The sequence below is a fragment of the Dermacentor albipictus genome, chromosome 3 (genome assembly GCF_038994185.2).
Source record: "Dermacentor albipictus isolate Rhodes 1998 colony chromosome 3, USDA_Dalb.pri_finalv2, whole genome shotgun sequence".
NCBI classification, from domain to species: Eukaryota; Metazoa; Arthropoda; class Arachnida; order Ixodida; family Ixodidae; genus Dermacentor; species Dermacentor albipictus.
In genome coordinates, this window is record NC_091823.1 from 83692980 (window position 1) to 83718099 (window position 25120).

The 25120-nt window shown below is 43.8% G+C and overlaps 2 protein-coding genes across 5 annotated transcripts in view; one reads left to right on the forward strand and one right to left on the reverse strand.

Moving 5' to 3' along the window:
* Positions 1–620: 620 nt before the first annotated feature.
* On the forward strand, positions 621–6440 carry LOC139057436 (meiotic recombination protein REC114-like). Its single transcript, XM_070535706.1, has 5 exons — positions 621–769; positions 828–914; positions 2590–2673; positions 2740–2865; positions 6002–6440. Exons 1-5 carry the CDS (start codon positions 644–646, stop codon positions 6167–6169), a joined length of 591 nt encoding a protein of 196 aa, XP_070391807.1. The 5' UTR covers positions 621–643; the 3' UTR covers positions 6170–6440.
* Positions 6359–25120, reverse strand: part of LOC139057435 (uncharacterized) — a 69111-nt gene continuing 50349 nt past the window's right edge. For 2 of the 4 annotated variants that reach the window (XM_070535704.1, XM_070535705.1), the window contains exons 13-16: positions 18667–18854; positions 13207–13502; positions 11002–11122; positions 6359–6481 (exon numbers count right to left, since the gene is read on the reverse strand). In XM_070535704.1, coding sequence (XP_070391805.1) covers positions 11018–11122; positions 13207–13502; positions 18667–18854 — 589 coding nt within the window. In that variant the 3' untranslated portion in view covers positions 6359–6481; positions 11002–11017. Of the gene's footprint in view, positions 6482–11001; positions 11123–13206; positions 13503–18666; positions 18855–21619; positions 21975–25120 lie in introns of those variants that run through there. The other 2 variants (XR_011512792.1, XR_011512793.1) reach the window with 2 other exon arrangements.

Here is a 25120-nt window from a genome sequence, read left to right on the forward strand (position 1 = left end):
ACTCTAAAAGGAGTTTGCACCCTTTGGGGTGTATATTTGTCCCACAACAATAATCGTCATCTGTCTTGCCCGGGTTTCCTTTCTTTAACGCTGCGAGCCCGGTACTTCCCAGTCACGAACGGCATGCGCGTTATCAGTGTGACGCAGCATTCTCGACAGTAAAGTAGCGAGCGCCGAGTTTTCAAGAGAGGAAACGCAAGCAAGGCAGATGACGATTATCGTTGTGGGACAAATATACACCCCAAAGGGTGCAAACTGTTTTTAGAATGTATATCTGCCACACAACGGTCATCTGCCTTGCCCACATTTCCTTTCTTGAAAACTCCGCGCTCGTTACTTTCCTGTCGAGAACGCTCTGTCATGCCGATAACGCGCATGCCGTTCGTGACTTGGAAGTATACGGCATGGTACCAGGCTCGCAGCGTTAAAGAAAGGAAATGCGGGCAATACAGATGACGATTATCGTTGTGTGGCAAATATACACCCCAAAGTGTGCAACTGCTTTTATGTAGTGTGTGCCATCTCGGAGACCCCGCTTTAGCGTTTGTGACTGCCGCACATTGCAACAGAGGGCGCAGCATACATACCTATTTCAGACAGCCTCTGCCATAAACGCACAGCGCACAAACGTCAGAAAGCAATCATGGCGGGACATTCGCAGTCGTTTCAATGCTCACTGCAAATCGTTCGCAAATTCCCCCTTCGAAGATACGCTGCTTACGTACCGAACGAGAAAGAAGGCCCTCCAAGTGACAAGGGAACTTGGAAGGTATGGGACGCGTCCTTTATAGCACACTCGAGGAATTTGCAAGTCGTTTTCCCCGCAGGTGATTGTCAGCACTACTAACGATCCGCTCTTCCTATACATTACGGATACGGACATGATGGTTGTCAACCAAGGATCTATCAGCCACGTAAGTTACTTGCATCATGAGGTGGTTTCTTTATTCTATGAGGTGGTACTTTCGCGTGAGAAACTGAACCTGCGGTCCTGTTCTTGACCGATCACTCTCGATGAGGTCATTTTACCTGCACGTTGATAGGCAAAGCCACGCAGCGGATTGTGAACGTGACAAAATTTAAGAAATTAAATACATCCCTCCAATCGACATTATATTTTCATGTCGTATTTATCGGTCGGTGCACGAAGGCATCGAGGTGGGCATTACAGGGATATAAAGTATCCCCGAAAGTGATTGATGGAGATGCAGCCCTACCTCGTGCCAACGCTGCACTGAAGAATTTTCAGCATGTGCGTGGTGAGATTACCTTTCACTTTATCCGCACTTATCTACGCCAAAGAGCGACAGAGTCAACAGTGCGACAGCAGTTTTTCCGTGCATGAGCTACTCACTGGTTTCACTTACGCACAACGCTTGAATTTTAAATGAGTGTAATTATTACGTCTTACAGCCTCTTTCGTACAGGGGCGCGATCAGATATCGTTCGAAACGCGCGTTCACTTTGTGTTCAGTTTTGCCTCACGCGATCGGCTTAGGCCGCGCCGAGTCGTCTCGGTGCGTGGCTGACGACTCGGCGCGGCCTAGGCGAATCGCGTGAGGCGAAACTGAATGCACGTTTCGAACAACGATCTCCGATCGCACCCCAGGTCTCTTTAGAGCGTTCTAGAGCGCTATCGCGGTGCTGTTTGCATTCGGCTAATCGAAATAAAGCGCTCGGAACACATTAGCATGTTTCGTTCAGAGCGCCGCTCTCCAGCTCAGAGGGCTCGGAGACAATCCCACCTTCAACCTGGGAGACCGACCGAAATCCGACAGAAGCTTTCTGTGGCTCCTATCTCAAGAGGGTTCCGCATCGCTGCAAAATGTTAGAGCGCAGAGGAACCAGTCCAATGTACCATTGGTATGCGCTTCTGTCACTCAGCGACCCCGTGGGCACCAGGCATCAGTCATAGGCCTGTTTGTCTTCCTTCTCAGACTACTGCTCTAGAACTATGTACATACAGACCAATTTTCTATCGTACATTTTATGAAATCCAGGATCCAACGATAATGGTGCCGATATAATTTGAAGCCGATGGTCCTGAATGGTAGTTTATACAGATTTGCTGCGCCTGCTACCGCAGGCATTAGCGTTCTTGAATTTTTTCTGTGCATGCAGTTTCATTACTGGTGTCCGATTTTTTGGACCCGGATAGCCCAAGTCAGCCCAAAATTCTGCCTTCAGCCAATGAATGGTCGCGCATGCCACACCTCGGGCATTCTGGAACGACAAATCTGCCAACATGTTCCTTCCACACTCATGGAACAACACGGCACATACTTACGTAAACCATCCTGTCTTCTCATTAGCCTTCTCTGTGAGATCACACCTGTTTCCCAAGCAATAAATGCAAGAAATGGCCCTACACAAGCAAAAATGGTATGCACCTATTTAAGCAAATACCAGCAAAGGTTGTAAAAATGTTATCAAGAAATGCCTGTGTTTACTAAAAACACTCCAAAAGTATTGCTTATTATTTCCCACTTCAACCAATGAGGCAACACATTAAATAAATTAAAGCTTTCCTTGTTTCCCCCAACCCCCTAAATTATTCCCAGTGAGCTATTTACTCTCAATCTTTTCCAGGAATGTGTATTTTTGCTAAACTCAAAGGACTGGGTCCGCGGAGTCATGAAGGGTGACAGCATCCTGCTTCTGTCTCGCTTTCATGTAAGCGACTTGAATTTCACAGAGCTCAACTCTATCTGTTAAGATTCATACATTTGAATTTCGTAGGGCAACAACGAACGGAGGTTCAGAGTGGAGTTTGACAGGTTTGCCGACAAGACTGGAGTGGAGCAGTGTCAGCTTTGCACAGACTTGCTGTCACAATACTTTCCATTTCATGAACGATCTGAAATTGTAAGCAGAGAATTTCTCTCTCCTTTCCTTTCTTCTCTACTTCAAGTGTCACTTAGTTTTGCTTTCCTGTAGGTTTGTGCCAAGCATACCTTGCATTGACTATGTGGACTACGTGGCATGAAATAACTGAAATAAGCAAGAATTTCTCACTGTGCATTTCACATTGCTCTTAGAGCAACAGTGCATGCTTTTCAATGTTCTCTGTATTTAGCTGATGTTGTATGCCTGTCATGATTTCTGGACTCTTTAAGTGATGTTGCACTGGTGTTACAGCAGTGGCCTAGCCAGTGTTGCCTACTGGGCATGTGCACCCACCCCAACCCCTATTCATTGTCCCGGGTCCAGTGCATGCCCCCCCCCCCCCCCCTGCCAAAAAAAATTTCTGGCTAAGTCAGCCCAGTCACCAGTCTAAAGCCCTAGGTTGTAACTCTGATTCATTATAAAAATGTGTTGTTGCATGATCAGTGTTTCAAAACAAAAAATAAAAGGCAAAATTTTGGTGCAAGGGAGACCTTGAGAATTTATCCCCCACAACTAACAGATTTGCTCCATTTTTACATAAAGTGAATGAGAAAGTTTGTAGATCTCTTTAATGTCAGCAGGTCTTCATCAATTACCTTGCTATGCAAGAACAGGAAATTTGTTCATGTGCTAAAAGCATGCTAGTATACATGGAAAATATTTGCAATTATTATAATACATTCTCAGGTTTCGTACAGAAAATTCAACTAAAAATTGAAGAATTTGAAGGATTCCAAAGGCAAAGATTCAAGGAAGAGAAAAAAACCTCATTTGTACACATACACTAGGAAAAAGTGAAATTGCTTAGTTGCAAGAAATTGCAGCTAAGCAGCTGCCCAATCAGACTCAAGCTTCAAGCTCTTCACATGGCTTTTCATAGTTGACTTTCCCATTGTAATGATGTCAGTTGCCTTCTAGCATGATGGCTAGCAGTGTCTTCAGCCACAGATACTCGTCACATTAAAGCTGAATGACTGAAACTTGCTTTCTGCCAAGCATTTCTGCAACCTAAGGGGCATAAACGGAGCTACGATGGCTGCAGTGTGAACCAACTAGCAACACAACAAAAATAGTGGTACAGCTTGGCTGCTTGATCTGGTTCAGCTGGCTCCACAGTGTAAATGGTAATTAAAATGAGCCTGTCGTCAGTGGTTGTGGACATGCCACATTGCATCACTTAGTGACAGTGAAAAGAAAATAGCTGCAATCGTTTTCTGATGGACAGTGTACATGGCAGCACCCTGATGTAGAGTTTGAATGTTTAAAGGTCACCACCAGCACCAGTTCTCAAAAAATTCAAGGAGCAGATTTATTTTCAAGTGTTAAGGGCCCTTGAATCTCCAGATTCAATGATTTCAGGGAGGTGTATGAACTCTGAATTTTTGTCCAACATATTGGCTATTGTTTGCACATACAATCACATGTCGAAACAATGTGCTATTGAAGAGTTAGGCAGTTCAACAGACAGACTGATTAGTAGCGTGCTTTTGCACTGCCTGCATTAGCTGCTTATAACTACAGCGGACATTTTTTTTTTCTCAGTTTGTGAAATTTAAGGTCACGCTGAGGCACTCGACAAAGTACGAGGGCTGTTTTTTTTTCAACCTCCGATCGCTCCGTGCAGACGCTACGCGGTCAGCAGATGGCGGACATGCGCTGTAGGTGACTGCGCAGCTCTCGCACTACACACTCCGCCATTGTTGACATTCAGGCGTCAGTCGGCATTGTGCTACAGCCACGTAAACATGGCTGCCATTATTGTTGCTCCCGCCAAGTGTGAATTGCGAAGTGTTATTCGTTTTCTACAGGCTGAAGGCCATGGCGCTGCAGAAATCCATCGGAGAATGAGTCGAGTGTATGGGGAAAACTTTATGAGTGATGGTGTTGTGCGTGAATGGTGTCGAAATTTTAAAGATGGACGTAATGATGTGCATGATGAAGGGTGCCAAGGACGCAAATCTGTCGTTTCAGATGACCTGGTTCAACGAGTTGACAGAATGGTTAAAGAAAACCGCAGATTCACCATTACTGCTTTATCTACGGAATTTCCAGAAGTTTCAAGGTCTGTTTTGTACTCTATTGTTACTGAACGGTTACGCTACAAAAAAACTTTGTGCACGTTGGGTCCCAAAAATGTTGACGGACGGCCACAAAACTCGACGAATGGCGTCAGCTTTGGAGTTCCTTGAGCGTTATCAGGATGAAGGAGACAACCTTTTGAAATCAATCGTAACTGGGGATGAAACCTGGATTCAATACGACACACCGGAAACAAAACGACAATCACAACAATGGATGCATTCAAATTCACCAAACAAACCAAAGAAATTCAAAAAAACCTTCAACAACAGAAAGACCATGGCTACTGTGTTTTGGGATAAACAAGGTGTGTTGCTTGTGGAGTTTATGGAGCCTGGAACCACAATCACTGCAGCTGTTTATTGTGAAACATTACGACGCTTGCGTAGAGCCATTCAGAACAAAGGAAAGCTGACCGCTGGAGTTGTTCTGATCCATGACAATGCCCGTCCACGCACTGCTGGAGCAACTCAACGGCTTCTCGAACATTTTGGATGGGACATTTTCGATCATCCGCCATACAGTCCAGACTTAGCACCCTGTGACTTTCATCTTTTTCCTGGACTGAAGACGTGGCTTGGTGGGAAGCGCTTTCAAACCAATGGTGACCTTCAAACCAACGTCAAGGACTACTTGAATTCATTGGCGGCAACTTTTTTTGAAGAGGGTATTGCAAAGCTTGTCCACAAATATGACAAATGCCTCAATCTCTTCGATTGACAAATGCCTCAATCTCTGATTATGTCGAAAAGTAAGCGTAACTGTACTAATCTTTTGGTAATAAAATTATTGTTTTAGATGAACTTGTCTTTTATTTATAGCCTATCGGAGGTTGAAAAAAAAACGGCCCTCATATGTTGCAAAAGAGAGAACCTAGTAGTTTTATTCATATTTTCTCTTTTCAATCCCAATTATTCTTATCCCACTTCTGTGGGACAAAAAGGCACCATTACCAATATTTTTTATGTTCCATTATTACTGAGAGGCAGGGATGCTTATGCATGCAAGACTTATCTGCTTTTTTGTCCTTGTATAGGCAGCTACGAGGAACACGGGCATCAACTCAACTGATTTTTTCAAGCAACAGTTTGAATCACCTGAAGTACTCCGTGAAATCGTCAAGTCCTGCCTACAAGATCCTTCGTTCCCAAACTTTGTTAAGCAAGTAGATGAAACTTTGCAAAGCCTGCTAAGTAAGCCATAAACCACCACATTATACATGAAGAACTGCAGCTTGCAGACAGGTTTTTGTGGGTCAAAAAATGTTCTGAATGTGAACAGTATGTATGTGCAGGGCAAGTACAGTACTAGTACTCAAAGTGTTTTGCACTGAGCTTCTAAAGGTCCCATTTTTTTATGACGTTAACAATGAGTAAAATACTACCACACTGTGTAAATGCAATGTTTCATACTTTATTATGTTCTTTGTACAATGAGTTATATGTACAAGCATGAATAAAAATTCATGCAACCGAGGTGTCGATCTCTTCTGCGATGGCTGCCAACTTTCACATTGCTGTGATAAGAAAAAAAAAGAAACAAGCAGAAAGTTCAAGTCAGCAAACTGCATGCTAAGTGTATAATATTTTAATGCGCACACATTGTAACACTACATAAGGTCAAATGAAACTCAAAATTAGAAATGTGCTTAAAGGTGCTCATCATTTAGCCCCGTTCAAAAGTTGGTTACACTGGGACTTGTTAATCGTTGTTCAGGGACCATTCTACAGCGATGTTTAGTAATAGCCAAGACAGAAGCAACTGGAATGTAGTAAAATGGTGTGAGGAGGTGAACTACCCTCCTCATAGCAGAGGCTCTCTCCAGTTTCCTCGATCAATGTCTGCTAGAGGCATTCCTTTTGACCTTTCCCATAGTGGAGCCAACGGCCCACTTCCTGTTTTTCTGTCAGAACACCTGCTCCTGCCCCCTTTCCTTTCTCTCACTTTTCTTGTTGCATAGTGCATTTCGAGGGGCAATGCTGCATTTCACAGGAATCCCCGAGTATTTTGTGCACCACAGAGCATGCATTTGATGCAAAAGTGCCACTGTGCATCACCAAACAAGACAGAAGTTCACAGGAATACTGAAGTTTGAAGTGACCAACAGCAGTCGAACAAGGAATTTCGCTTGAGCCAATGCTTTGCCAGTGCTGCAATTTCTTTCCTCTTTATTTTTCAACAATTTGGCTTCCGTTACCTTACGTTGTCTATGCACCAGTGTACTCTCCTTCTCCTTCCCCATTTAAGGTGGGGGAGATAGCTAAATTAAATTCTAAGGTTTTAGATGCCAAAACCATCTGATTAGTAAGCATGCTGCAGTCCAGCTCTTTACGACAGCATCAAGATGGTGGCATTACCTCAAGGGAAAGCTGCGTGATTCGCAGTGCGGTGGCAGCTCCCCCAAAACCAGATTTGCACAAAGCGCACTAGAAAATCGAGATTTTCCTCAGGTTATATTTCACATTTCTTTGTAAATATTACCTCATGTGATGAAAAGAACACCTAAGAACCACTTAAAACAACAAGAAAGAAGAGGAACCCTGGAAATTTCGACCAAACAGGCCATTCTAAACGCCAAGTCACACCTCAATGTGGTGGGCAGCAAATTGAAGCAGCGAGCAGCATTTGCCCCCGCTGATTACCATAGGCAGAACCCTGGCTAGCACGCTAAATGTAATACCTTGATACGCAGACTGTAAACAATAGTTATTGCTCTCTCAAACTTTGTGTCACGACCACTGCTACAAGACCAATACACAGCTCAACAACAACTAGACAATCATGAACAGAGTCGCCTTTTAAGTTTTTGATGCAATACTTGCATGAAAGCACAGTCATTTATCTGATAAGCATCTTTATTATGCAATAAAAGAAACACACATGCATGTTTCACAGTCAGCAGGCATGCTGCTATACATGGCTACACTGTCCCAGCTTTATGCATTTAGAGCTGTCAGTTACTTTGCCTCTGTGCTAAACTCAGCAATGCCTGCCATACAAATCTTTAATTCGCCCTAAACTTGAATATGCGTCAGCAATTTGCAACCCTAATCAAGTTTATCTTATAAATGCACTAGAGATTATGCAGAATCGTGCAACTAGGTTCATCCACTCATCATATTCATACAATCAGGGTGTCTACCAAGTTGACACTTCCAAATTCCCCGAGTTTTCCAGGTTTTCCCTGAGTGCTTTTGCAAAATTCCCTGAGTGACGCAGAACTATGTTTTATGTCAAGTCGCGCAGAAACCATATCGCCCTATGCTGTCACTCTCTAGTAAGCATATGAAAAAAATTTTAAAGAAAACCGACTTAATCCAATTTGAATACCAAAGAGTAGTGTTTATGTTATTCAAAAAAAGAATATAAGGGAGGGGTTATTAAAATGCACAGCAAATAAAATGTCTTCGAAAAAATTTTCAAAATCGAGTTGGACATTCTCTAGTACAAATAAAAAGTAGATGCATACAGAAGCAAATATTTTCGAATATGAGCTATTTCTATCAACTGATAGCATGCTCAGTGTCATGCAACTGTCCTGACATACTCTCAGCTCGCGCAAGATGCCTCAGTGTTGTGTTTCACTGCTTTAAAGAGTTTATTTTGGTTTGGATGAGGGACACCTGCATCTCAGCATCAGCCAACAATTTGTTTTTTGAGCGCAGGCTCCTTCAAAGAAGCGGTCGCATACTTAATTCCCCGTTCATTCCTCAGTGCGTCGATCCTTTCTGTTCTCGTCCTCCTTTCGCCGCGCGTTCACCCCACGGACCATTTGAAGAATACTCTTGGTCAATTTACAGTCAACATCCAATTTTTCGGACCCCCTAGGGGACGCGAAAACTTCCGAAAAATCAGGCAGTCCGAAAAAATAAATTCACATCTTTTACTGCCCGGGCTAAAATCGACACATGTACGTCTGAAAAAGCTCTGAATGCCTGTCAGTGCACTTATTAGGCATATCGGTGCTCCTACTGTGACAGGTGAGGGCGGGTGCACACGTGTAAAATTAAGGAATACATACAGTGTCCCGCAACAATTGCCCCTTCCTACGGTTGTTACGCTTCACCGCGTTACACGACTGTAATGAGGCGAAGCAGACTTTCTGGAAAGAGCATATTGCAATGCGCCGTGCTTTCCGAGCTTCGAAGACAAAATTATTGCTGTCAGCGGAGAAATGAAGAAACACGGCACCGAACGACAAGAAGCTTAACATCGAACGTCGAAGCAGCTAGGCCTAGCGTTGCCGCAGTGGTGGCTACGGCTGCCAGCGGATCTGCGTGCGAGAGCACCGGTTCAAGGCGGCGAGGTAATCAAAATAGCAGCGGTGGTGGTTTTCATTAATGCCGTCTCGGACCTGCGATCACGCAAAACGTTTAGAAAATCGGACGGCGAAGAGTTCTTGCGTCTGAAATTTGAGACGTTATGATACATTGACTCTTTGGGGTACGTGGTGGTGCCGCGAAGCCGTCCGAGTTATCAGGAATCCGGAAAGTCGGTCGTTGACTGTACACTGGCAACTCCTCCAGCCGACGACGATTCGTTACGAGTCCTGTCTGTTTCTCGAGCCAGCATTAGCGCGACTTTTGACCCTCTAAAAAAATTACAGCTAATTTTCCCTGATAGAAGCACAAATTCCTTGAGTTTTCCCTGAGTTTTTCCAGACTACTCAAAATCCCTGCGAATTCCCGGTTTTCCCGGTTGGTAGACACCCTGACAATATAGGCATATCTTCATTAAAGGCAGAAACAGGTCTGCCCCCCCCCCCCCCCCCCACCCCTACCATCGCCATCGCATCGCTAGACTATCCCTAATTCACAAGATATATCATATTTCACTCAATCAGATACCTTACATCTTACCACCAGCTCGCATATCACTTCGTACAGGACATTCCCTAAGTATTGTTTGCCCCCAAACCCATACTGTCACCTTTTCGTCCTCCTTTTTTCCATGCACCACTGTAGACTGGAATGGCCTTCCCTACGTCATCGTGGCCATCACCAACCCACACGCCTTCACTGATGCTGTAAAAGCTCACTACTCCTCCTGAACGGTCAATGTGTTTTCTTTTTGTACCCGTATACCCTTGTACCCATAAGGGGTGTACCCACCCCTTACGTAATACCTCCACAGTAGGGCCTTTAAGGTAATAAAGTGAAAGTGAAACTTCTGGTTAGCTCACTTGGCAGGGCAACTGCTCCAGCCAGTTGATTGCCCCAGAGTTTGGTTACCAGACAAACCTGAATTTTTAAATTAGGTAGTCTACTATGTGGAATCTGGTCAGGCTTTTTTTTTTATCAGTATGCAGATGCTATCAGTCGGAAGGCAAATTTTTGTAATGCACAGAGTTAAACCATATTTATGAAAGGGGAAACAGTCACCCACCCTCCAGTTGCCAATTATTTCGTTCTTGCCCTAGCATCTGCTAGCTTCCTGGTTAGCTCAGTTGGCAGAGCGACAGCCTCGGAAAAATGATGGTGACATGGTGTTCGTGTCCCGAACCAGGATAAATTCTTTCCTTCAACTGCAAAGCTTTTTTTTTTTTCAATAATACGAATGGGCTTCCTTTGTATTCAAGTGAATAACAATTGCTCACTTTCATTCATTCATTCATTTCAGTAAGTGTCCATGAAACATCCTCAACCTATTTATTTACTCACATAATACCTGATTTTTTTTTTCTTTGTAAAAATCTTTAGTGCAGGTGTTGCATACAAAAGCCAGGCTTGCAGCTGCTAAGTGACACATCGTGTATTGCCCTTTAGCCGGCTCCATGCTAGATAGAGTATGCAGTGACACAGTGCAAGATACTTTCTTTCGTGATCTTTCACAGCTTTCAGCATCAACGCCACTGGACTTAGCTTGCTGTGCTGCAAGCAGCATCGCAAAAGCCTTTACGTCAAACATTTCTCTTTTTTTCTAAGGTTATGAGCTTCAAGGTGCAGTCCTTACACGAGAGCAAACATACATACAGGTATGATAGATCAACAAGGAAGAATCACCGTAACGTGAATGCATAGCACATTGAAGTCTTACTTTCATGTTCCCCTTGTCAGCTTGACATGCCTCGTTTCTGTTCTTCCTTAATCTTCTCCCACTTCTGAAGGAGCGTTGGGATGTTTTTCTTGCGGAGAGTCAGTCCAGAGGACACCTTTGTCTGTACAAAAAGAACATTTCCGTGTGAAAACAAACGTGTTTGCCTTATAAAACATGTCAGTCAAACAATACTATTATCTCTTCTGCTTTTTCATTCAAAGTCTGCAGCTACTTATACGGGGTGATCATATTTAGGCTTTACAGAGTACTTAAATATCACCCGTGGCACATAGCATAATTTTAGTTTTTGAGCTGGCTTATTCAAGGAAGTGGACATTACTTCGACGAAAAATCGAAACACAAATCAGATTATTGTGAATAACTAGCACCAAAACATCTTAAAATGTAACAGCACAGTCGGGGTGTGGTGGTCTCGAAGTGTGGCTTCACAGCAGTGTGGCTTCACGGCGGTGTGTGCCATACTGCCGTGAATTGATGTCATTCTATGTTTCGTTATCTCCCAGCAAACCCCAACTTCTCCCCTCCTTTTCCCCTCCTTCACGGTCGTCCGTTCTCTTCCTCTTTATTGGTCGCCATTTTGTATTTAGTAGTTAGCAAATAGAGCACACGATGGTAGCAAACTTGTATGCAACCCGTTCCCAGGGTGCTCCCTGGGTCCATCTGAAGCAATTCACGATACTGCAGGAATTTTCAGCTTGGTTGTGTTTGCTCCATCGCCATTGCCCATGTGAGTGTTGCTCCGTTTGCCCTGTCATCCTCTGTCATGTGAATGCTAGCTGCAAAGTGATCCGATTCAAGTCGCATGTCACATGACAGACTGTGATCACTATGAATACAGCTTTATCAGCATCCCCAAAAAGGGGACTGAACTGAACTGGAACAGTGCTGGCAGAAGATGTGGTGTGAATGAATCATGCATCCATAAATGGAGACTGTTTATGCGAAGATTTTAGTGTTGTTGTACGCAGTTACTTCTGCAGGTTATATGCACAGATTTTTTCTTTACGGGTTGTTGTAATTGGGGGTGCTGACTATATGCAGAAAAATATGGTACTCAATGAATTAACAAAAATTCACTAATAACATTTAAATTACTTTACGGCATAGCTTGCAATTTATCAATTGTAGCCGGTGAGCTTACAAGGCATATCCACTTAGAATAAATTTTCAGGATGACACCAGTTTTGAGATACTCATTTTTAAAGTATATGACGAAATACACGGAAGTTTCAGTTATGGTGCTTTCGTGATTCAATGCATAAAAGAGTGTTTTGTAAAAAAAAAAATGAAGTGGAACAACAGTTAATTTCTACTATGAGTTTCATGGTGAATATCTCAAAACTCGTGCCATCCTCAAAATTGTTCCAAGTGGATGTGCCTTACAAGCTAAGCTCACTGGCTACAATCCATACATGACAATATGTGCTGTAAATTAAGAAGTTAAATAGTGTTTTTTTTTTAATTCCTCGATTGTTTTCCTTACTGTGCAGGCAATGCCTGCTTCTTCAAATAATACAGCTTAAGGATGAATTATGCTATCTGCTACAGGTAACTTTCAAAAATTATGTAAAGCCTTGAAATGATCACTCTCTATGTACCACTGTAATGCAATGCAGTAAAATGCATAAGTGTGAGATAAAATTCTTGTATTACAAGCCTGCAATGCTGCTGGCAATAAAGATGTAACACATTCGGGAAAAAAAGAAAGAGAAGACTCTGGATAAGAGAAATGTGACAGTGCAAAGAACAGAAACATGCCAATATACTGTTTAAGGAGTAATGCTGCAACCCATATTAATCCAACCTATTCATTCTTTACAGCAATGTTTATAAATGTTTATTCGAGGTTGTCTCAAACCTAGGTACATGGTACATATCAGTCTTCTTAATCTTATAAGCTTCACAAGGAACTCGAGTTTTGAACAGGCACCATCTATCTTTCACAACTTTTTACCAGAGAAGGTATATCTTAAAAATTAACCTTTACTAGAAAGATTAAAATGTATGCCAAGAAGCATTAAGAACGTAGAACAAGGCAACTGGCAATATAACAATATGCAAAACTGACAACCAGTTTTGCTAACCACAACAGCTATCAGCAGTGTCAGAAGCAACAAATATGAGAAGCTGCAAAAGTAAGAGCTACATTGTTGACACAAATCAGTTATCACTAAAAAGGCACACCTTCTTCTTCTTTGGAGCTGTGACGGTGGGAACACTGGCTTGATCCACAGGTGGTGCATCCAAAGGTGCTGCATCTACAGGCACTGTATCTAGAGGCGCTGCAACCCCGGGCGTAAGCCCTCTGTCACCACAGTCTGTCTGAGCAGCGTTAATCACAGGCTCCGCAGACATCACAAAACTCGAGTAGAAGGCAGCTTCGGCAGCATCGAGGCTTGTACCATCCAGTTTCTCGTCCACCTTACCGTCTACTTCTGTTTCGTCTTCTTGCTTGGTGGCAGTCTCCACAGGTGCCTCATCTGTTGACATCAAAAGAGGATAGATTCGACAAAACACAGTTAATAGCCATTTAAAGTAGGGTTTCCTAAAATGGGTTCCAAAGGGGAAGATTTCTTTTTTTTTTCATGAAATCACACAATGAAGTAGCCAGTGGCAAGACATGAATGCAAGAGATTCTCTCCTCCCACAAAGCATGCTGTGCCTCCTTGCCATCCTTTAAAGGGCCCCAGAAACGGTTTGGGCAAATTTTGTAGACGCGTAGGGTACAGCTGAAGTTAATCATTCGCATCTAAATTTGTGCGAAACGTCTCATGTTGAGAGAGCTACGGACGATTACAAGTTACCCTCCTGCACAGTCATGCATTTTCTCCTCAACTCATTCGCCAAGTGATTGGGGCTAAGCTCCGCCTTCACTGGCTCTGCGTCATGATTGCATGTTGTGTCGTCGACTTCTGGTTCTCTAGGAGCGCGTGCACAAAGCCTCTCCAAACTTTCCGCCAGCTGCTTGGCAGTCGACCTCAAGCGAGAGCTATAAAAGCAGCATGCGTTGCGAGCATTCTGTTGAAGCGCCAAACGTGTCTGGTATTCCAGTAACCACAGGCAAGCTGGGCATTTCGGCAGATGGCTGGAAGCGTAAACTAAAGCTAATGAAGGAACTTTAACGTAGACGTACGTGAGCGGCCTGATCGGTATGCACGGTCCAGCCACTTGTTGGCACAGAGCTTAACCAGCCAAACAAAGCGCTAATATTGCTCTAACCAAGTGCAAAACATTTTAAACATTTACAAAAACAACGTGTTGATGATTACACTCCTGCAAAAAATTTACACCAGCAGCAAAGAAGAATAGATTTCGTTACTGCTACAGTGTATGGTTGAGCTCTGTGCCACCAGGTGGCTGCACCGTGCAGACCATTCACATTTGCGCTTCTGCTCATCCCGTTAAACGGCACAGTCAAGCGGCCAGGCCCTGACCCCTCGCGCGTGCCCTAATACCGGACTTATGAAACACTACTGCGTTAGTAATCTTGTGGTGCAAAGTGACAGCCACAAACGCACAAATCCTGGCACCGATCAGATAGCGGCAGTCTGATGCGCTGCAGCTAGATCGTTCGTCTGCTGCCTAGCAGAGGGACATGATGTCGCAGCTTGACATATTGCCAATCACTACGTTTGCAGTCCACAACGCAACAAAGTCGAATCATAGTGCTCGCGTAAAGACTGAGACCGACTCTGACCGTGAAGCTCTCAACAAAACTGAGTAGGTTGTAACACAAGAAGGCGACGCTTGCTGTATGCCGGAAGTGCTTAAGTGTAGTGAGAAATTGTTCGTGCGCATTCTCTTTCTGTTACTTTCTTTTCGTAGAAACAAATGAACTAACATTCCAACTATTACGAACATCATTAGTTCACCATAAAGGTGCCAAAAATTATCAATGACACGCCTTGGGCAGCCAATCGGATAGCTCGCCCTAATGACATCATATGGGTGATCTACGTTATATGGGTAGGGGCGCGGCTGAAACTTCTGCCGAGCAGTGTGCTGCGATCGGCAGCAATGTACATGTTTAAAACCTCATAATAAATTACACGCTTTACGCGGAGCACTTAGATGCATCAATTAATGATCAGAAGGACCTACTCTAACGACTCAGTACGTTTATACAATATTGTCAAAATCGTTTCAGGGTCCCTTTAAAGGGCCCCTGAAACGGTTCGGACAAATTTTGTAGGCGCGTAGGGTACAGCTTAGGTAGAACATTCGCACCACAATTTAAGTGAAGCGTTACGTATTAATGGAGCTGCAAGCGATTAGAAGTTACCCTCCTCCCTAGCTATGCTTTTCCTCCTCAACTCGCTCGCCGAGCGAGCGGCGCTAAGCTCCGCCTTCACTGGTTCAGCGTCACGATGCGACGTCACATCGTTCACTTCCGGTTGTTTAGGAGCACGCCCCCTCCCGCGCGAGGCCTCTCCGCTAGCCGCTTGGCCGTCGACCGAGAGCTATCGAAGCAGCGTGCGTTGCGAGCATTCTGTCGTAGCGCCGAACGTGTCCGGTACTCCGCTAAAAACAGGCAAGCTGGTCATTTCGGCAAATGACTGGAGGCATAAACTCAAGCTGATGAAGGAACTTTAGCGTAGACGTACGTGAGCAGCCTGATCGGTCTGCACGGTCCAGACACTTGCTGGCGCAGCGCTTAACCAGTCAAACAATGCGCTAATATTGCTCTAACCAAGTGTAAAGCATTTTAAACATTTATAAATCAACGTGTTGATGTTTACACTCCTGCGAAAAATACACACCAGCAGCAAAGAATACACTTCGTTGCTGCTACTGTGTATGGTTGAGCTCTGTGCCACCAGGTGGCTGCACCGTGCAGACCGTTCACATTTGCCCTTCTGCTCATCTCGTGGCTCATCCCGGCACAGTCAAGCGGCCAGACCCTGTCCCCTTGCGCTTGCGTTTGCCCTAATACTGGACTCGCGGTTTGCAGGTCGCTAGGTTTGCAGTCTACAAGGCAACAAAGTCGAATCATAGTGCTCGCGAAAAGACTGAGACCGACTCTGACCGCGGAGCTCTCGTCAAAATGGAGTACGTTGTAACACAAGCAGACGACACTTGCTGTGTGCCGGAAGTGCTGAAGTGTACTAAAAAACTATTCTTGAGTATTCTCTTTAAGTTATTTTCTTTTTACAAAAACAAAGTAACTAACATTCCAACTATTACGAGCATCATTTGTTCACCATAAAGTTGGAAAAATTATCGACCACGCGCCCTGGTCAGCCAATCAGATAGCTCGCCCATGTGACGTAATATGGGTTATTTGCATCATATGGGTGGGGGCGGCTTAAAATTCCGCCGAGCAGTGCGCTGCGATCGGCAGCGATGTGTATTTTTAAAACCTTATAATAAATTACACGCTTTACGCAGAGCACTTAGATGCATCAATTAATGATCAGAAGAACCTACTCTAACGACTCAGTACGTTTGTAGAAAATCGCCAAAATCGTTTCAGGGTCCCTTTAATAACACAAAGAAGCAGTTTTTTGACGAACTGCACAGACAAAGAATATAAATGCCCTAGTAGTGCAACAAAGATAAATACACTGCCATCCCAAGGGCACTGACACAAGCTGGCTGGTATTTGTCAGTCAAAACAGCATAAGGGCATGGGATGAAGCAAAAAGACAAGCTTAAACGGACCTGCTGAGGGCCCAGTTGGCATACATTTTCAGCCAAGTTTTGCTGTCGTACATGGTTCATGGAGCTTGAAAGCGGATCGAGAAGTCACCTTTCTCTCAAACGCTTTCTTTTTAACAGGAAGCCTTGTCTCACTCTCTTCTGGATGCTTTATTTCGTCATTCCCTTAGACAGCTGCTACTGGCCGATAGCTGACATCAAGCTGCAGTCAGCTACATGGCGTAGGTACCGCGGCTGCTGCAGGGTGCTGCCGTGAGTATACTGGCTAAGCGCACTACGGCTTGCTGAGAACAACTGCGTTTGGCTTGTGCTTAGCGCGTCATAGGCACCAAAGATGGAAGTTGTGGCGTCTACGTTAACATCCAAAATGAAATTTGAACTGCGCGCCACGGTGACATTTAGAAGGCAGAGCGTTGTGGGCACGCCCCACTGCGCCATAGCCTTCACAGTGCAAGGCACTGATGAAGGAACGGGAGCACAGTGAATGCAGTGTTTGATTGCCAATAACTCCGCTTATGCTGAACACATTGAAGTACTTTTCGCGGCAAAGTATTTTTGAAATAGCCTATTTTCATTTCAAATGCATTTCTCCACTTCGATTAAAGTGATTCAGGGCTCCTTTAACCAACTCGGAAAGTACTAACTTCAGGACATAACTTTCAATGAGATAGCTGTAGAGCATTCCAGGAAACATACAATTCAGCAGCTTTTTTCTGCTAGTCACATAATCATTTTTTCTGCATCCTAAAGAAAGTCAGCAAAGTATGAGAGAAAAAATCCCACGACCTGCCTGCGTGCGCATTGCGACTGCAGTGCTCACAAATTTTCCCCACATGAACGCACAATGCATTTAGTCTGTATGCTGCCACTTAAACAGTGACAGGGCAGTGGCACAGATGTTGGCTGCGTGATTTACACCAGTGATGTGCCAGCCCGTCCATGATAGTGATAAGCAGACCAGACAGCACTCCACGCTAAATGCACTGTTCAATTATACGTGGCACGTTTGAGACCACTGCAACTGCGACACGCAAGTGGGCATGTCATGTTCTTTTTTGATATTTCGCAGGCTTTCCTTACGACACAGGAAAAAATTATGTAACAGGCAGGAAGCTTTGGTCTAAAGTTAATATTTGTAAAGTTGGTTCATTAATCTTGACTAATTATGCAATTAAGTACAATACAAGAAATAGCTTGACTCGCTCCATACACTAGCCAGCAATATGCATTCGGTCGTGTTCGCCTGAGTACACTGGCACATTTTAAAATTTTCACTCAAGTTAGCTGCAGCTCCATAACAATTTAAAAAAAAAATCTGAGGGTTTACGTGCCAAAACAATAATTTGATTATGAGGCATGCCATAGCAGGGGAATTTCGGTGAATTATATAGTCACCCTTTTAGATTAACTAAACTGTTCAATCTACCAAGGAATTCAAGTTAACTGGGTTCATCTTCACTGTAGATGTGCTGCGACACTGCTGCATAATGGCTTAATAAAGTGGAGATCTGGGCAAGTATATAGCATATCAGCACAAAAACACACACGAGGACATGAAACGACAGATAGCAGTTTATGTTTTAGTCATTTTTTGTCCTTGTCTGAATTTCTGCGCTGATATCCATTATGGATTTGCATAATGACTAATTTTTTCATTATTCTGTGTCTCATACAAGTAGCTGTAGCTACTACAAATGGCTACTATCTTAACTTTTATGTGTACAATCTTTGTATACGCTCCTCAGAACTTGACCTCACCTCACGATGAGTCCACAATAACTTTCATAAAGAATCAAAATAAACTTCACTCCTCATTTAGTGCCCTTCACACTACAGCACCCAAGTTCTTTTTTTTTGACCCTGGACAAACACTGATTGGTGATCCTAGCACAACAACACTATATCTACATAACACCCAACCACGAGGGATACCGTTTAACACTTAGTCCAATGTGGAGCCACTGCTGCTCTCAGCCACTGTCCTACCTGTCTCTGGTGGTGGAGGTGGTGGTGGCTGGAGCAGTAACGCAGCGGAGGACTTGTCAGAATTCACTCCTGTGTCAGTCGTAGGAGAGGTGGAATCGAGCGTGCCGCTGCTGGCATCTGTTACAGTGGGGAACACCCACTGGGAATGGCCCGTTTCCTCGTGCACATAAAAATATCTTGCGTGCCCACTAGAAACAGTGAGAAAGAAAAGAAGAAAACCACAAGGTAACTCCACCCGCTCTGCTAAGCAGTTGCATTATCTCTGCTCTATTCCACCTGATTTGCTCTGTGAATCTTTTGAAAACGGAGATACATTGGAATGTTCGTTGATTTTGATGCCTCATGCGATTACGTTAATTACTAGGTGGATTAGAGAAAAAAAAAAATGACTTTGTTATGCAGGGCGTAAGAACTGACTCCATTTTTATGCCCTGCAGACAGCAAGTGTCCATGAGACACTGAATTATCATCTTTTGTTCCTGAAGGCCTTCATCCAGACCACACAAAAAGCACATGTTCATGTGAAAATGTGATAACATATGGCGTGAGCACAAGTGCATGCAGTATAGTTGCGCTGGAAAAGTGAAGTCTGACGAATTAGGTAGCGTTGTAACAGTTGGCAAATTATACAACAAAGGAGAGACAGCAAAGAAAGCAAATACAAAATGGAAACAGTAGTCCCCCTTTTTACCTACCCAATGAAACAACCAGTGCGGCTGGTGTCACTGAGGTATAGCTCACGACACTTGCCGTGAACATGTTATACAAACTGAAGCTAAGCAGAAGCACAGGTAGTTGCATACAACACATGTGACTGTCAAAGAATCTGGCTGTTTTTTGTTTTTTTTTTGTCACTACCTGTGGAAGACATGATATTTAACCAGTATATTTAACAAGAGTGACCTTGGTAAAAAATTTATCAAGTAGTACAACTGCTAAAACATGACTGAATAAATTCAAAATGCTTATACATTTTCTTTTACACTGTAAATTTTCATAAATGTTGCTCACTTCACCTTAAAGTGCATTAGAGACTACCAGTGCTGCAGTTCTCATTTGTCCACAAGGTACTGCCCCTTAGTAAGCGTAACGAAAATCGTGAAGGTTATCGTAAAGAGCTGCATGTACAATAAGTGTAGACACAATAATGTAGTCCTTATTTATAAGATGTATCAGATTTACCAGTATATTCTAGGAGTTATAATGTATGTCACATATTATTAACGTCTATGTTAGGACTACCTTCAGGTATAGCACAAGGAGCAGTCAGTTTTAGAATTGCACATAAAAATAAGCACACTGTGGTAACTATTTGAGCAATATCTCCCACCTGGTGATATTGAATTCACCAGCATCCTCTCTATGCACCGAAAACTTGCAAACCATTGAGATCCCATCCACACATATATGCAGCACAAAAGTTGTGAGCTACAGATCTGCTGTTTTCAGAATTTCCTACCTAAAGCCTCTTGGAAAAAAATTAACTGCTAAAGCGTGCTACCGTTAAACAATCTCGTATACTAAAGCTGCTACTCTCAAAAGATTGAGAAGGCTGCTTGATACGCAGCCCTTTGAACTGTACTCTGTATATGTATGTCCTCGTAAAGCATTTTTTTCCCATAGGCCAGGGGTTCTCAAACTTTCTGGCTTTGGGGAACCCCACCAGTTTTCCCAAAGCACTGTGGAACCCCTCCTCTCTCCATCTTTTCCCAGAGAAGGGGGAGGGAGATGAGGTAGGGCTTCCCCCCTTGAATTCACTAGTGTTTGAGCGAGACATATTTGAAGTAGCACCATCTTCGTGTCTGTGTGTGGCATTTGACATTTACAGTTTAGCATGTTATCTTTAATCTTGGAGGCTCTCTAGAGAGAGACTCCAACAGAGACTCCTTCTTCATCAAGAGAGAGACTCTTGGTGAGGAACTCACAATAATACAAAGACAATACATAAAGCAATTATTTATTGCCGAGCCACAGTGCAGAGCATGCACACCATAAACAGCGTCTTTACACAAACTAGAGTGTTGGACGCATGAAACTTGATTTTATTCTTTTGCAAAAAAATATATTTTGCAAGTTACTCATGCTGCAGAATGGTCTTCGACATGCAGATATGCATGCAAATGCTTGTGTAGCTTTTTTAGCTAGAAACCAATGCAGTGTGGTAGCAAATCTGCCTGTATCAAAACTGCGCCGTGCCGACACCGATGCTCAACCAAAAACCACGCATAAATGTGCCCCATGTTTCTGTTATACAATATGCTGTTTAAATGGTCACCGTTTGTTGCCAAAAGAGTTGACCAGACAGATGGCGCTAAATTCTGAAATGGCTCTGAGCTTGCAGAATGTTTTCACTGATTCCTGTTGCATTATAAGCCACCCTTGCCAGCACGTTTGAAAAGCGCTCAACATGGCCACCGTGGGCCTGCAAATGACAGTGATGAGTATTGCACTATGCTGCCGCGCGAATGTACAGATGTGGAACGCAATGGCTTTGTTAAATTCAAAATGCAATGCAAAATTTCTTCTCTAAACAGATTGATTGTGGAAGTGAATGGAGGAAAACGAGATGGGTTTGGATTCGTTCTGATCGCCCGCAGAATCCTAAAATCCGTTTGCGGGAACTCCTGGCTTCCACAGAACCACGTTCGAGAACCCCTGCCATAGGCTCAAGTACTTAGCAAAGCAATAAACAAGGTGACAAAAGTGACATGTGCTATATATGAGTCTTACTTGCTTAGCCTGAAAACAAATCTGAAAACAAATCCAAGAACAAAATACCCGAAACTTGCCAACAAAAACAAGGCTCCAGAATATAACTCCTTGTTATTTACCTGCCAAGTCATACACACAGTAGCCCACTTCATATGCCATCTAGGCAATGACTATGCAAGTGCAATGGTACCGTGGGACCCAATGGCTTATCGTTATACCCAAGATGTAATGGTGTTTATACCTAAAGCCTAAAATGATGACATCCAAGCGCTTCTAGAAAGAGATGGCAGGTGTGCGTTGTGCTGCACAAGACCCAGTCCTATGATGCAGCAGTACGGTGAGTCGTTTATAAGTAACATGGCAGCAGGAAATGATGTAGCGTCCTCTGCCCGATGACACCCCGTGTCCCACGGAATTCTCAGACAAAGCAATGTCCATCCGAGGCATTGGTGTTACTCCCACAAGAGGCACCCGCACCAGACCACAACTCTTAGGGATGTCTTATTCGAGGCAATCCATTGGCAAACAGCTGCCACTCAACTCTGAAAAATTGAGTGCTCTTCACAGGCTTGGTGTTCTTCCTGTCCAGTAGAGAGCTGAAACATGACTGGTTACTGTGAGTGACAATTTGAGCATACAGACAGAAAGCTCTTGATAAAATATACCCAAGCATCATGGTTTATCTAGTAATTAGACATTACAAACTACTGTCATGACCTACGGCCATGTGAAAATTGTTTGAATCCATCTAAGACGAGAATAACATTGTATGGCATTATATAGCTATGAAGTACCAGCTGCATGGAACACACTTGCATTCATATTTTCAGCTCGGCATCATCAGCAGCTGGATCATCCGCTCTCATGCCACACAACAGCCACACTCTCATAGTGGCCGCAGCACATGCAGTCAGGCCGCCCTCTGTAGTGGGTAACCTCCAATAATATGCATTTTGGCAAGCATTACAGACCAGTTGTTGAAAGTGCATTTCATGTGGTTAGCGTGTGCCATTAACTTAACCATGACCCTTTCATTTAGCTGGCATCGCGCAGGGGAGGATTAACGGCAAACAATGGGATCAGTCATTCCTCTCATTATCACTTCTGATTGACTAAAGCAACTTGCAGCTTTCACTGCGCTACACAGAAACAGTGAGATGAAGTCTGGCTCTTCCACAAAGATTTCCGGCAGCTGCATTATCACCACTGCTCGATCTAGCGCAGCTATATGTGGTACGTGTACATATTGCACTCAATTGGAAGATAGATTGGAGGTTGTGTTATAAGTGGTTATATTATGTATTCTCTTCGTGTACACATTTTATGCTCTGTTAAAATCTGTATTCACAAAATTATTAATTTTTCTCACATACAAAATTATTAATTCTCACATACGCTTGAGAATACCACCCCTTGTCAGTTAGTATTTTGACCATTGTGATCCTGCCACTACAGATAGGCAAAAATACATTCAATGCGTGCACAAATCTCCATCCCCTGATTGCAAAAGTCGACCACACTACGAGTGCCGAATGAACTCTAGTTTCTTCACAACATTCATTGTTTGGTACTTCCCTCACTTAAGGGGAGATGCTCCTCAGAAACCTTTCTTTTTAAATATTATTGCTAGGCAAATGAAAATTGTACCACTTATATAGCTTGATATCCTCATTACAAATCTGTTTTTAGTTTTAGGATAGCTCGATGCTTTCATGTCCTAAGTGCCATGCATAAGTGAGAAACAGTGCATGTTTGTGCAGCTACTGGATCTAGCAGTTGGCATGATATAGCAGTGCAAGATGGCGTTTCTTGTCCCCAACACTCCAGTGAGTGCTAATAACCAATATAATGCAATTCCCTTGACAGGCAACATTTTGAGAGAATTTCATATCTGATGCTTCGTTTTCAGTGACTGGTACCCAAGGGTATTGAACATTTCCATTCTTAAAAATGAACTGGTTGCACTAAAACCTAGATCAGTGCATTCTACACATTTTAAAGATGATGCACACCAAATTTGGTCTTGATTTGACCACAATAAGTATATCAAATGTCGTGCACAAAAGCCATGTTTGGCCAAAAATATGAAGCTGAGAAAAACACGATTGAAAGTTAAAAAAGTTATTTATATATGTTGTAGTGCTGAAATCTGTATAAAAATTGCACATAATGCAGGCCAGGGTATCTAGATCCAGTGCACTACTTTAGAATTCACCTGCGACATATGTTGTTCTCTCATAGAGTCTTCATGAGCACCATGCTGACCTACTTTCTGTGCTGTTACTTTCCGAGCTAACTCCAAGTTCAGCCACTGCTTTTGTAGCAGCGAGGTGCACTTTATTTGTTATGGCGGTAAACGATTCATGGTGCATCGGTTTTGGTAAACCAAGAACTGCACAAAATCGGACGAGTTGATTGTGCCTAGCTCTAAATGCACGCGCCGCAACCACTGCCTTCATATTCACGGCGAAACTCTCTCTTGGGCTGGCCGAAGGGCGCGCTCCACCGTTAGAGTCGTCTACCGGAGATGCACGCCGCCACGAATACGTTGACGAGATAACGGACGTGGTACACGCTGCATTGCTGCAACACAACCCCAAAAACGACGCGAGTTGTTTCCGTTTTTCGGCCAACTCACGGATAAAAAGGTCGCGCCGTCCGCACGCCGGACGTGCCGCGGCGCTCACGTTCCCGACGCCGATCTCGCAGATAAAGGTGCTTGCCGTCTCCTCGCCGCACCTATCTTGATTGTCGAAGATTATCTACTTTTTCTCCGATGCGCTGACGAATTCGTCTGCGCTGTCAACGAAACTTGAGCGGCCGGCCGGCTCTGAACCGTCGAAAGCGTCGCCGTCACCTAGGTTAGGCTTAGCTGCCGCGGACGCATCCATTGCACGCCGCTTGACTTTGCGGCGAGTCGCCTTGAACTTGTGCTTCGACCGATACTTTAAGAGATCAAAAATCGCGTTTCTTCACGGGATCCATCGAAACAATAAGCAGAAAAATGCCTGAAAGCCTGGGAACACGTCGAGAGAGCGGCGCGTCGCAGAAAGAGCAGACAACCCGCGGCCGCGTCGCGCGCTAGCAGCCAATGGCGTGGCTGGAATCGCACCACGTGAGTTAGAAATCCAGCGAAAGCGCTTGGTTTCGGCGGAGAAATGTTGTTTTTATTATTACTTCCCGGCGAGATTGTGACGCGGAAAAGCCGACCTCGGAGAGAAAAAGTGTAGGCCTACTGCATTGCACAAGCCCAATGTCTTGCGACGCCGCGATTTGACGCATCACGCGCTGGAAAATGGGCCAGATTTGCACCTTTTCTTGACACCTCGAGTGCTTTCACCGAGTTTATTTATAATTTACCGATCATTTACGGCTCTGATTTCTTTATATATGAAAGAGGAGGGATCAATCTTGTTGAAACAGTCGAAAACATAAAACTGACTTTTTTAATGAAAATCGCCGTTTTTAGACCCGCGTCTCCCCTTAATCGCCGCCCTTGTCGGTGCAGACATTGTGAGTGGAGCTGATAATACGGAGCGACAAAAATGCATAATAGCAATGAATGAAGTCACCCAGGTCTGTGTCGCTATTGAAAACATAAATTAAAAACACTGGACGTGTACAACTAGCATGACAAACTGCAACTGCCACCTCAGTGGTTTAGCTTGGCTTGTTCCATGCCTTTTTATGCAACACGTGCCAACTGGCCCAAATTCGCGCTTATACGGTTGACGACCGATTT

Bases quoted from the DNA above. Each gene is read 5' to 3' on its own strand.
- LOC139057436 (XM_070535706.1), top strand. From the start codon at position 644: ATGGCGGGACATTCGCAGTCGTTTCAATGCTCACTGCAAATCGTTCGC. The intron at 2,674-2,739 runs GTAAGCGACTTG...TGAATTTCGTAG, and splicing joins TGCTTCTGTCTCGCTTTCAT to GGCAACAACGAACGGAGGTT. The intron at 2,866-6,001 runs GTAAGCAGAGAA...GTCCTTGTATAG, and splicing joins TTCATGAACGATCTGAAATT to GCAGCTACGAGGAACACGGG.